Here is a 13,283-nt window from a genome sequence, read left to right as displayed (position 1 = left end):
GTTTGTACTTACAATTTTTGGAATATCAAAAATTACTGGAGTAAGAATATGAATCCTTATGATCATTTATTATTACTTTGCTAGTTGCAAGATTTGTACAATTTTCCTTGCTTTAGATTGTGAATTTTATTGTACATGTGGATATTAATACTGGTCTGTATATAGACACATCTTCGACAGATTAACTGAAGAAGCTTTCAAAATTGGTCAATGAACCATATATTTTAAAACTTCAGAAACAAATAGTTTCGTTGGGTTTCTTGAGACCGGTATAAATTTTTGTCCCAACTTTGAAGTTTATCACCCGCAGAGTTCACAATATATGGACCATTATGTGACTTAACTAATGCACGTTGAAAAAAATGATTACAATAGTTCAGTTGATTTCTAAAACTTTAAAATATCTTAGCCAAAAAATGAATCTCATCACCATTAAATACCCAGATGAAGAGTTTCCTAGTGTGTGCTGTTCCACAGATGTGGATTCTGTCGCACTACCAACAAATAAATTTGATGATATGTTTTCTACACATACAGGAATGTAGTTTTTGGTGAAGTTTTAAAGATTTTCATCTTACTTATCTTCTGTTGTTTATACAATGCTTTTTATTTCTGCGCAAATATATAATGTCTTACTTGTAGCATAGTTGACTAAGAAAGAAAACAAGATAAGATGAGGTGGACTCTCTAACTTTTACACCTAAAACCTTCCCTCCATTTTAAAATGTGTGAACTACCTTCTTTTCAACAATTATGAAAAGAATATATTGCTACTCACCATAAATATGACACACACAGAAAACTACTATCTACTGCTGCTCTAGGCAGCTAGAGCAGCAAGAGTTCACGATTATATGTGTGTGAGGTGGACCACGAGGTGCACTTTTTGTAAATGTGTGTTCGTTTTCCTTCCTTTTCTCAAGAAGACTTTGGCTGAAAGCTTAGTGTGCAACAGTCTTTTCGTTGTGCCTATCTGTGACCCAGCATGTCATCTTTATGGTGAGTACATCTATCATTTTCGTAATTTTTGATATTCCTACTTTCCTTTCAGAGATTTTCATTAGCTTATCTTCCCTTTCTGTTCATAATCACTGACATAATCTGAAATTGTGATGTACCATGAATGAAAACTTTGATTTTATTGATAACTTACAGGCCAGAACTTTCAAACACTCACCTCAGACTTTTTTGCCGTGATGTAATATGAGCTAACAACTTCCTGTCATGTTCTAGAGAAATTAGGGTTATACATTTGAAATATTTTTCATATATCTTTACTGAAAACAAGCTTTTTAGTATCATGAATGTATCTGATAATTTTTGGTGAAATGTGAAGGGTGGCACAGCCACTCTTTCTTGGTCTTCTGTTACAGTATTTCTCACCAGGAAGTACCATGCCAGTATCGGAAGCATATCTGTATGCTACTGCGGTGATATTGTGTTCTTTGATTTCTGCCATCGTCATTCATCCGTATATGATGGCAATGATGCACTTGGCCCTCAAAATGAGGGTTGCCAGTTGTTCACTTCTTTACAGGAAGGTATGCCAAATATTGGATACACAATGTATTTCACTGCACATTTGTTTTACAAATTAGTGTAGTACAGTGTTCTTACAACCTTTTAGTGACTGTTGTGGGAAGTTAAGGCAACAGAATAGAAATAGATGTGTATTAATGGAAAGTGTTAAGATTTCCAATAGGTGGGAAGTGTAGAATGGGGACAGCTGTATAAGAGTGTGGAGAGGATTGGTGCAGGGTAGCAGGATAAGAATATTGGGACAACTACCAGCAGAAAATGAATTCGATTATCATTCTGCACACAGTAATGAGAACTTGATAGCTAGATAACACAGTGTTTTTTCTTTCTTAAAAAATAGCAGCAGTCTTGCATATGCGGATGACCTAGTTGTGATGGCAGATTCAATTGAAAGTTTGCAAAGTAATATTTCAGAGCTGGATCAGAAATGTAAGGACTATGGTATGAATATTAGCATCTCCAAAAGGAAAGTAATGTCAGTGGGAAAGAAATATAAACGGATTGAGTGCCAAATATGAGGAACAAAGTTAGAACAGGTGGACGGTTTCAAGTACTTAGGATGCATATTCTCACAGGATGGAAACATAGTGAAAGAACTGGAAGCGAGGTGTAGCAAAGCTAATGCAGTGAGCGCTCAGCTATGATCTAGTCTCTTCTGCAAGAAGGAAGTCAGTACCAAGACTAAGTTATCTGTGCACCGTTCAATCTTTCGACCAACTTTGTTGTATGGGAGCGAAAGCTGGGTGGATTCAGGTTACCTTATCAACATGGTTGAGGTTACAGATATGAAAGTAGCTAGGATGATTGCAGGTACTAGTAGATGGGAACAATGGGAGGAGGGTGTCCACAATGAGGAAATCAAAGAAAAAATGGGAATGAACTCTATAGATGTAGCAGTCAGGGCGAACAGGCTTAGATGGTGGGGTCATGTTACACGCATGGGAGAAGCAAGGTTACCCAAGAGACTCACGGGTTCAGCAGTAGAGGATAGGAGGAGTTGGGGCAGACCAAGGAGAAGGTACCTGGATTCAGTTGAGAATGATTTTGAAGTAATAGGTTTAATATCAGAAGAGGCACCAATGTTAGCACTGAATAAGGGATCATGGAGGAATTTTATAAGGGGGCTATGCTCCAGACTGAACGCTGAAAAACATAATCAGTCTTAAATGATGATGATGATGATGATGATGATGATGATGATGATAAAAAATAGGAAGAGGAAAATAAATCAGCTTACATGAGATCTTTCACCCTTTTCCATGTTGTTTTGTTTCCTCCCTCTTGTTACCTTCATAGTTTCCTAAGTTTGTCAGTCCCTTTTATTATTAGTGCTATGTTACTTATATTATCTTTCTTACACCAATTCTTTTATATACCTCTGACATGTAATGGTGAAAATGCCATTTTGCAGCTTCTAAACTACAGGGCTATTACAAATGATTTAAGCGATTTCATAAATTCACTGTAGCTCCATTCATTGACATATGGTCACGACACACTACAGATACGTAGAAAAACTCATAAAGTCTTGTTCGGCTGAAGCCGCACTTGAGGTTTCTGCTGCCAGAGTGCTCGAGAGCACAGTGAGACAAAATGGCGACAGGAGCCGAGAAAGCGCATGTCGTGCTTGAAATACACTCACATCAGTCAGTCATAACAGTGCAACGACACTTCAGGACGAAGTTCGACAAAGATCCACCAACTGCTAACTCCATTTGGTGATGGTATGCGCAGTTTAAAGCTTCTGGATGCCTCTGTAAGGGGAAATCAACGGGTCGGCCTGCAGTGAGCGAAGAAACGGTTGAACGCGTGCGGGCAAGTTTCACGCGTAGCCCGCGGAAGTCAACGAATAAAGCAAGCAGGGAGCTAAATGTACCACAGCCGACGGTTTGGAAAATCTTACGGAAAAGGCTAAAGCAGAAGCCTTACTGTTTACAATTGCTACAAGCCCTGACACCCGATGACAAAGTCAAACGCTTTGAATTTTCGGCGCAGTTGCAACAGCTCAAGGAAGAGGATGCGTTCAGTGCGAAACTTGTTTTCAGTGATGAAGCAACATTTTTTTCTTAATGGTGAAGTGAACAGACACAATGTGCGAATCTGGGCGGTAGAGAATCCTCACGCATTCATGCAGCAAATTCGCAATTCACCAAAAGTTAATGTGTTTTGTGCAATCTCACGGTTTAAAGTTTACGGCCCCTTTTTCTTCTGCAAAAAAAACGTTACAGGACATGTGTATCTGGACATGCTGGAAAATTGGCTCATGCCACAACTGGAGACCGACAGCGCTGACTTCATCTTTCAACAGGATGGTGCTCCACCGCACTTCCATCATGATGTTCGGCATTTCTTAAACAGGAGATTGGAAAACCGATGGATCGGTCGTGGTGGAGATCATGATCAGCAATTCATGTCATGGCCTCCACGCTCTCCCGACTTAACCTCATGCGATTTCTTTCTGTGGGGTTATGTGAAAGATTCAGTGTTTAAACCTCCTCTACCAAGAAACGTGCCAGAACTGCGAGCTCACATCAACGATGCTTTCGAACTCATTGATGGGGACATGCTGTGCCGAGTGTGCGAGGAACTTGATTATCAGCTTGATGTCTGCCGAATCACTAAAGGGGCACATATTGAACATTTGTGAATGCCTAAAAAACTTTTTGAGTTTTTGTATGTGCGTGCAAAGCATTGTGAAAATATCTCAAATAATAAAGTTATTGTAGAGCTGTGAAATCGCTTCAATCATTTGTAATAACCCTGTACTTTTCCCTTTCAGTATATACCTATTTAGTCTCTCCACTTTGTTTAGCAGAGGAATTCCTTGGACAGTCTTAGTGTTGACACCTTTGCTTTTAATTTTGCTGAAAGCTGTTTTGACTTTTCTTTAAAATGGTTCAAATGGCTCTGAGCACTATGGGACTCAACATCTTAGGTCATAAGTCCCCTAGAACTTAGAACTACTTAAACCTAACTAACCTAAGGACATCACACACACCCATGCCCGAGGCAGGATTCGAACCTGCGACCGTAGCAGTCCCGCGGTTCCGGACTGCAGCGCCAGAACCGCACGGCCACCGCGGCCGGCTGACTTTTCTGTTTGCTAAATCTGTCCTACCTACAGCTATTCTGCTTTACTCTCATACACTTCTATTCATTTCATTGCTAAGTGAAATATTGCTGCAGTCCTGTCTTTTCAAGTCAGTATTTGTATTTCGTCTTTCGTATTTGTATTTCCTTTAATCAAGTGAAGTACTTATTCTGTTACTCAACATTTCTTTGCACTTACCTTTCTTGTATCTAAATATGTCTCGCCATCTTTTGTGATTCCCCTTTTAAGGAATGTCCATTTCTTTTGAGCTAAACTATATTCTGTGGTATTCATTATTGCAGTATCTACCTCCTCTGAGGCTTTCAAATGCACAGTATCATTCCTCAGTACTTGCAGTATTGCACTTCTTTCAACACTGATTCTTTCTGATAATTCTCTTAAACTCAAACATTATTAAATTGTGATCTAAATCAGTATCTGCTCATAGGTATGAATTACATTGCAATATTTGATCTCTGAATCTATGTGCCACTGTGATATAATTCTTGAACATCGTATTTGTTACTATTAGGTGAAGTTAATTGCAGAAGTCAAGGAAAATTTCTTCTCTATCATTATTACTGCTAAGTCTGTATTCTCCTGTAACTACGTATTCTGTTCCTTCCTCTACTATACTTTTCCAAAACCTGATGATTATTAGGTTTTCATCTTCTTTACATATTGAATTACTGTTCAACATCCTCATAACTCTCTCTGCCTATTAATGTTCTGCTTGTGATACCGATATTGCCATGATACACCTCTTTTTATGTGACCATGCACTGACATATCACATACATCATATTTCTTCTGTATATGTGATTGTTGTATACAAGCATAATTTCACTGTGTATGGAAGTTCCTGTTATAATTATAGGAACTGTGCTGACCATGAGCAATCTCAATATTAATAGGTACTGTGCTTGTCAAGGTTAGATCACTTATAGTATCCTTTTTGTAACATATCAGATAACCTGTCATAAAACAATATTATGAAGAGGATAGTTGCTACTCACCATATAGCAGAGATGCTGAGTTGCGGATAAGCACGACAAAAAGACTGTCACAAAATGAGCTTTCAGCCATTGTTGCACTCCATTCTGGATTTTTTGTTGTTTAATTTTAGCCTGTCATGAAATGTACTTTGTGAAGTACTGTAGAGTAAAACCAGAGATTTCATTAGCTTTGTCTTTTACATAGAATTCAATACTCCAGTCATTTTTCTTTCTAAAACAGTCAGTTTTCTTTTAAATGTTCATGATATCTCAAATGAGAAGAAGAGGTTTTCTATTCACTATTTCAGAAATTTAAACACTGCAGATACTTTTCTCCATATAACAACTTCATGTTGGTCTATTTTGTCACAGTATACGTCTCCGTATTAGCGTACAATATATGCCCCATAGAAACTTTAAATTCATATGTATATATTGAAGTGTGGTTGGACATGAAAAGAACAGATGTTTCTCTATTTGACAGTCACAGCAATAATTGTCACAGGGAATCAGAACAAAAAAGTGGTATCTTCTTGCGGTTGCTGGCCATCGATTGAAGGTGTCGCGCTGACTGACTTAGCGATGGTCCAGTCCCAGAGAAATATATGTGGCCATGTTATTCTGATACCTGCATGTTCAACATGAAACATAAAAAATAAACATTTTGTAATTATTTCATAAAATTGTAATGAGTAGAAATTCTTTACTTACATTTTAAAAGAAATATGTATCTTTACATTGCTGAGGTGGCAAAGGCAGCAGTGTGTTCACAAATTCTGTCACACTACATATCCTCCCCTTAAGGTGAACAACACAGGGTTTAAGATTTGCTACAGTGTCGATCAAGAAACGACACAATTAACATAACAAAAATCAATTACAATACGTTAAGTGCAGTCAAATGCAAACCAGACAGATGTAAGAAAATTTAAGTAACTATTTATTATTCTATAAATAATCACCATAAATGTTAAAACATTTGTGCCACTGTGAAACAAGTGGTCAGTGCCATGAGAAGATGTTTGTAACTACAGAACCATGAATGTACCCAGATGTACATCTCTTTGTTTGAAGCAAATTGATAAGCATGATTGTCTTTCTTCAGGACTACAAAAATATTGATATCATATGGGGAGTAATTGGGACTGTGTGGAAGGTATGTAATGGCTTCTGTATGGAAAAAGCCATTACAGATCTTCCATACTGTCCTGATCTCTCCTCATGTGATTTCCATGTTCACCTATGAATACATTAAAGTCAAAATATTTCTCAGTAGCAGGCTTGTGATCGTCATACATCCTAATACACTCACTGGGACACAGAAATTCATTTCCAGCTAAGTCAATATTACTGTACACTTCTTTCTGAAGATCCTCAGTCATTTTACCAAAACACCTATGTATGTGCACTTTTATGCCATATATTTCATTAGTAATTTTATTTATACAGTACCTTATTTCAGTAATACATTCTTGCATATGGATCCCAAGCTGTGCATGCAATACTCCTAAATGTTCATTATTGACATATACTTTGAATGTCAGGTCTTCAGTGTATCCTGAAATGTTATGTTTTGAGATTCCAGTACCAGATTTTCTTTCATCTTTTATTTCCCTGGTATCTGTCTTTAATCCCTTGGTCTGCTCATCTTGTGTATCAAATTTCTCCAACATTTATTTCATTGCCTCATTATTATTTAAAGCCTGCAGCAATCCTACATATAAAATTTCTTTAATAAGGTGAATATCTTCTTGGATATCATGTACCAGGTTTATCTATATCTAGATTGAACCTTTCCATTTCCCTTTGCAGATTTTCTAGCTTCCCTACTACATTCAGACTTCCGACATTTCATGCTCTTACTTGTAGACTAATACTGTTCTTTGACTGTTTTTAGACATACATCATGTGTCTTAAATGCAATGGTTTCTGCTGCCTTCTCCATTCTTATTTCATTCATTATTGCTGATTCTTCTCCCTTTTGCCCTCTGTCACCTCCAGAGGCAAGAGGGTGCCCTGACCTTCAATCCCCTCCTCTTACCTAAGTGCACAACAAATTCCAACATAACAAATGAGTTAATATCATCACTATATTTTGTAATGTCAAGTCTTTTTCTTCTTATCCTTATTCAACAATTGATTTTCCTTTGTTCCACATACTGTTAAATTAGTCACATATGCAATGATGTAACTACGCGCATTCTGTCTTCTGATGTTTTAAACTGAATTTGTTCTGCTTGAGAACAATGGACGAAATGAAGTAAATGAATACAAATGAAAGTAACAGTTTTGTGCAAAAACATCTAACTTAATGTATGTTGCAGCTTTCATTATGCACAGCTGCTTACAATTACTGTTTTATTTGATATTTTGTAGGCACTGAAGCTTAACAAGACTGCTTTGGCACAAACTACCGTTGGACAAGTGGTAAATCTTATGGCTAACGATGTCAATAGGTTTGATATGATGTTTATACTTGGACATTACTTGTGGATTGGACCTATAGAAACAGCTATCATAACATACTTTATATGGACAAAAATTGGAGTAGCAGCATTTGGTGGTATTATTTGTGTTTTGCTGTTCATTCCTTTGCAAGGTTAGTAAGGAAATATGATAATGATGAAATATATCTATAAGTTAGATTCTGTAAGACAGCAGAGAAAAGAAACATGCAACACACAGTAACAGCTTTACTTGCTAATGGGAAACAGCCCCCAGAAAGGTGCATGTTATGGTTAATTATGTGAGTGAGTGGTCAGTGGACTTAATGAAATTTCACTGATGGTTCATTTGGATGCACAAAAATTATATCTGTGTTTGTTTATTATTTCTGTCTTTCTAATCTTTGCTTCATATATTTACAGTGAACAAAATTGGGGAGAGACAACCACTCATCTGTAATTGTATGATGCATATACACATGTAATCCATGGTCAAGATATTTGGGTGTGTTTAGTTGTCTATGGGATAGTGTTTGCATCAAATAGACAAGTATGGTATTCAAAAGTTAATAAAACCTATACTGTTATGTAAGTGGATCACTTGCTGATCAGCTACAAGTGAATGGCTATCTTTCCTCATTTTTGTGTATCATTCCCACCCTTGAATTTCCATTGTTTGTATTGTTAGATACTTATCAGTTATTATTCTCTAGCAAGAATTGTATAAAATTTGCACATGCATTTGGTGATTGTCCAGCTGGAATCCTATTGCAGATTCTTGCATTGTTGGCCATTTTCTGGTAACCAGTCATTGGGAAATCACTAATCTAAAGTAAGCTATAGCAAGATTGAAGTGTGAGAGCTATATTCTGTAGTTTCTCTATTCTAAATTTAGTGGTAGTCTTAAACCTTTTCGACCAGCTTTTCCTCCATTGTTATTTTTCCATTACATCTGTGCGTTCAGGAGGCATGTGCCTTTTACAATTTAATGTCATGATTGTGCCTTATCCAGAGAATTACATGTTCTTCTGTAGATGATATGGTTGTAGTCCACTTGATAACCTGAACAGTATGCAGTGGGAAACTACTTAGCCAAAATCTAGCAGTAAACCAAAAGAGAATTTTTGGTATTACTTGAAGTATACACATTTATGTTACATTTATGTTACATATTGATATATATGGCTGCCTTTTACAGCCATGACCAATTGAATGGTAACTTTTCTGTGCATAGTGGGTTCCCAGCATGCTCCCACTTATGGTGAAATGGTTTGTGAGCAATCATAAAGTCTCAATGCAGCAAACAAAATATCAAATTTTTTCCAAAATCATAAAGTCTAAAGATGAGAATACCCCCTGTTTTATTAACTTTTGTTTATAAATACTCATTCAAACTAAAATTTGTAGCAAGAAAGAATTTATTGTATTATGTTTTCACAATATATTGATCAAAGGATTTTTTAAATGTACATATACCATATATACATTTTATATCCTTTCTTCTACATCTACATTTACATCTTCATGAAAACTCTGCAGTTTACAATTAAGTGCCTGGTAGAGGTTCCACTGAACCATCTTCAATCTATTTTTTTTACTGTTCCACCCTTGAATAATGCACGAGAAAAATGAACACGTAAATTGTTCTGTTCTATTATTTCTCTTATTTTATTATGATCATCATATCGCCTTATGTGGGATGGTGCTAACAAAATATTTTCATATTCAGAGGGGAAAGTCGGTGATAGAAATTTCATGAGCAGATCCTGCCCCAACGAAAAATGCCTTTGTTTTAATGATTGCCAGCCCAATTTGTGTGTCACATCTGTGGCACTCTACATCTACATCTGCATATATACTCTGCAAACTGCTCTAACCATTATTAGGGTTTCTTTCAGTTCCATTCACGTATGGAGTGCAGGAAGAATGATTATTTAAATGCCTCTGTGCCTGCACTAATTATTCTAGCCTTATCCTCTCAATTCCTATGCAAGTGATGCATAGAGGATTGTAGTATATTCCTAGAGTCATCGTTTAAAGCTGATTCTTGAAACTGTGTTAGTAGACTTTCTCATGACAGTTTACTTCTGTCTTCAAGAGTCTGCCAGTTTAGTTCTTTCAACATCTCAGTGACACTCTCCCACGCGTCAAACAAACCTGTGACCATTTGTGCTGCCCTTCTTTGTGTACGTTCAAAATCCTCTGTTGGTCCCATTTGATACCAGTGGCAGATACATATGAGGGGTGCATGCCACCCTCCTTGCGAGGCCGCCCGCATTGCCACCCATGCTGCTCCCACCAGTCAGCCCGCATGCTATTTGTTCATCTCTTTCGTCAGTCGACATGACTGAAGTGAGTTATTGAGTAGTTGTACTTTCCTATGTAGCATGTGTGTCCGCGTCATCATATTTTATACATTTCTGTTTGGCACATAGATCGCTAACACATAGCACATGTCCTATTGATGATGTAATTAACCAGTTTGCCAGGAAGAATAGGTCCATACAATTCATCATTTAAGGAAGAGAACCACAATTGTTACTTTTTTATATCATAAAATGGCATTGTCTTGTATATGTGTATAATCAGTTTAAATAAAACTTTCTTAAACTTTGCCTGTGACTTGATTATTTTTTATTATGGTAAAAGTAAAGGTAGCTCAAGATATCTCCAGTGCCCCCTCCTTGAGGTTTTTCTGTATCCAACACTGATGTGGATCCCACACACTTGAGCAATGTTCTAGAACTGGTTGCATGAGTGATTTGTAAGCAATCTGCTTTGTAGACTGATTGCATTTCCCATGATTCTACCAATAAATCAAAGTCTACCACCTACTTTACCCACTACTGAGCCTGTGAGATCATTCTATTTTATGTTGCTATGAAGTATTACACCCAGGTATTTGTAGGAGTTGGCCAGTTCCAACGGTGTCTCACTGATATTATAGTCATTGGATACTATGTTTTTTGTTGGGTGAAGTACACAGTTTTACATTTTTGAACATTTAAAGCAAGTTGCCAGTCTTCAAACTGCTTTGAAGTTTTATAAAGTTCTGACTATTTATGCCGCTTCTTTCAGATGGTACTTCATTGTAGATAACTGCATCACTATTAGTATTGGCAGCAAGGTTGTTAATATTCAGCATGAACAGCAACGGTCTCAACACACTTCCCCGGGGCACATCCGAAGTTACTTCTGCATCTGACGATGACCCTTCATCCAAGATAACCTGCTGTGCCCTCCCTACCAACAAATCCTCAGTCCAGTCACAAATTTCAGTTGATACACCATATGATCATATTTTTTACAATAAACATAGATGTAGTACTGAGTCACATGTTTTTCAGAAATCAAGAACTACTGCATCTACCTACTTGCCTTGATCCAAAGATTTCATTATATCATGTGACAAAAGTAAGAGTTGGGTTTCACATGATCAGTGCTTTTGAGATGTATCATTACATTTGAGCTCGCAATATATTCTAAGATTCTATGACAAATCAATCTCAAGGATACTGAGTGGTAGTTTTGTGGATCTCTACACTTCTTCTAACTGCGTGTGACCTGTGCTTTCTTCCAACTGCTTGGCAGAGCTATTTGTTTGAGAGCTCTACAATAGGTTATAGTTAGGAGATGAGCTAACTTAGCTGCAAATTCAATATAGAATATGATAAAGATCCCTTCGGGCCCTGGAACTTTGTTCAGTTTCAACAATTTCAACTGTTTTTCGACACCACTGACCCTAACATTTATTTCAATCATATTTTCAGTGTACGAGGATTAAATCTGGAAAGTTCTCCTGTGTTTTCCTTTGTAAAGGAACATTGGAAAACAGAGTTAAGCATTTCAGTTTTTCCTTTCCTACCCTCAATTTCAGTTCCTGTCTCATTCGTGAGTGAGTGGACACTAACTTATCAGGCCAACTAATTTTCAATATTTGTGTGTAGCACTGCATTTCAAATGCTTTGTTTCTCTTCTGTTCTTGTTGTCTCACTGTCCATGTTTCACTACCACAGAATGCTGTTTTCCAAACATACATTCTGAGAAATTTCTTCCTCAAAGCAACACCTATGTTTGATACTATTAGACTTCTCTTGGCCAGGAACGCCCTTTTTGCCAGTGCTAGTTTGCTTTTGATGTCCACCTTGCTCCATCTTTCAGGGGTTAGTTTACTGCCTAGGTAGCATAATGCCTTAACTTCAACTATTTCACGAGCATCGATCCTACTCTTAAGTTTCTTGCTGTTCTCATTTCTGCTACTTCTCATTACTTTCATCTTTCTTTGATTTACTCTCAATCCATATTCTGTAATCAGTAGACCATTCATTCCATCCAGCAGATCTTGTAATTGTTCTTCACTTTCACTGAGGACAGCAATGTCATCAGCAAATCTTACCATTGACGTCCTTTTACTGTGAATTTTGATTCCACTCTTGAACATTTCTTCTATTTCCATTATTGTTTCTTCAATGTGTAGATCGAACAGTAGGGGCAAAAGATTACTTCTGTGTCTTACACCATTTTATCTGAGCACTATGTTCTTGATCTCCCATTCTTATTTTTTCCTCTTGGCTCTTGGGTATGTCACATATTATCCATCTCTCCCTATAGCTTACCCCTATTTTCCTAAGAATTTCAAACTTCTTGCACTATTTGACATTGTCATATGCTTTTTCCAGGTTGATAAATCTATGGATGTGTTTTGACTTTTCTTTAGTCTTGCTCTCATTATCAACTGTAACATCAGAATTGCCTCTCTGGTGCTTTTACCTTTCCTAAAGACAAACTGCTCCTCATCTACATCTACATCTACATCTACATCCATATTCCGCAAGCCACCTGACGGTGTGTGGCGGAGGGTACCCTGAGTACCTCTATCGGTTCTCCCTTCTATTCCAGTCTCGTATTGTTCGTGGAAAGAAGGATTGTCGGTTTGCTTCTGTGTGGGCTCTAATCTCTCTGATTTTATCCTCATGGTCTCTTCACGAGATATACATAGGAGGGAGCAATATACTGCTTGACTCTTTGGTGAAGGTATGTTCTCGAAACTTTAACAAAATCCCGTACCTAGCTACTGAGCATCTCTCCTGCAGAGTCTTCAACTGGAGTTTATCTATCATCTCCGTAACGCTTTCGCGATTACTAAATGATCCTGTAACGAAGCACGCTGCTCTCCGTTGAATCTTCTCTATCTCTTCTATCAACCCTATCTGG

The 13,283-nt window shown here is 37.3% G+C and overlaps 1 protein-coding gene across 1 annotated transcript in view; it reads left to right on the top strand.

Annotated features, from left to right (window-relative positions):
- The window catches only part of LOC126162653 (probable multidrug resistance-associated protein lethal(2)03659), a 316,093-nt gene that overhangs the window by 90,783 nt on the left and 212,027 nt on the right, over window positions 1–13,283 (top strand). Inside the window, exons 5-6 of the mRNA XM_049919291.1 lie at window positions 1,337–1,541; window positions 8,002–8,224. Of these exons, the coding sequence (XP_049775248.1) occupies window positions 1,337–1,541; window positions 8,002–8,224 (428 nt within the window). The remainder of the gene's footprint in view (window positions 1–1,336; window positions 1,542–8,001; window positions 8,225–13,283) is intronic.

This window comes from Schistocerca cancellata, chromosome 2 (genome assembly GCF_023864275.1).
Source record: "Schistocerca cancellata isolate TAMUIC-IGC-003103 chromosome 2, iqSchCanc2.1, whole genome shotgun sequence".
Lineage (NCBI taxonomy): Eukaryota > Metazoa > Arthropoda > Insecta > Orthoptera > Acrididae > Schistocerca > Schistocerca cancellata.
This window is presented reverse-complemented; position numbering and strand designations above follow the sequence as displayed.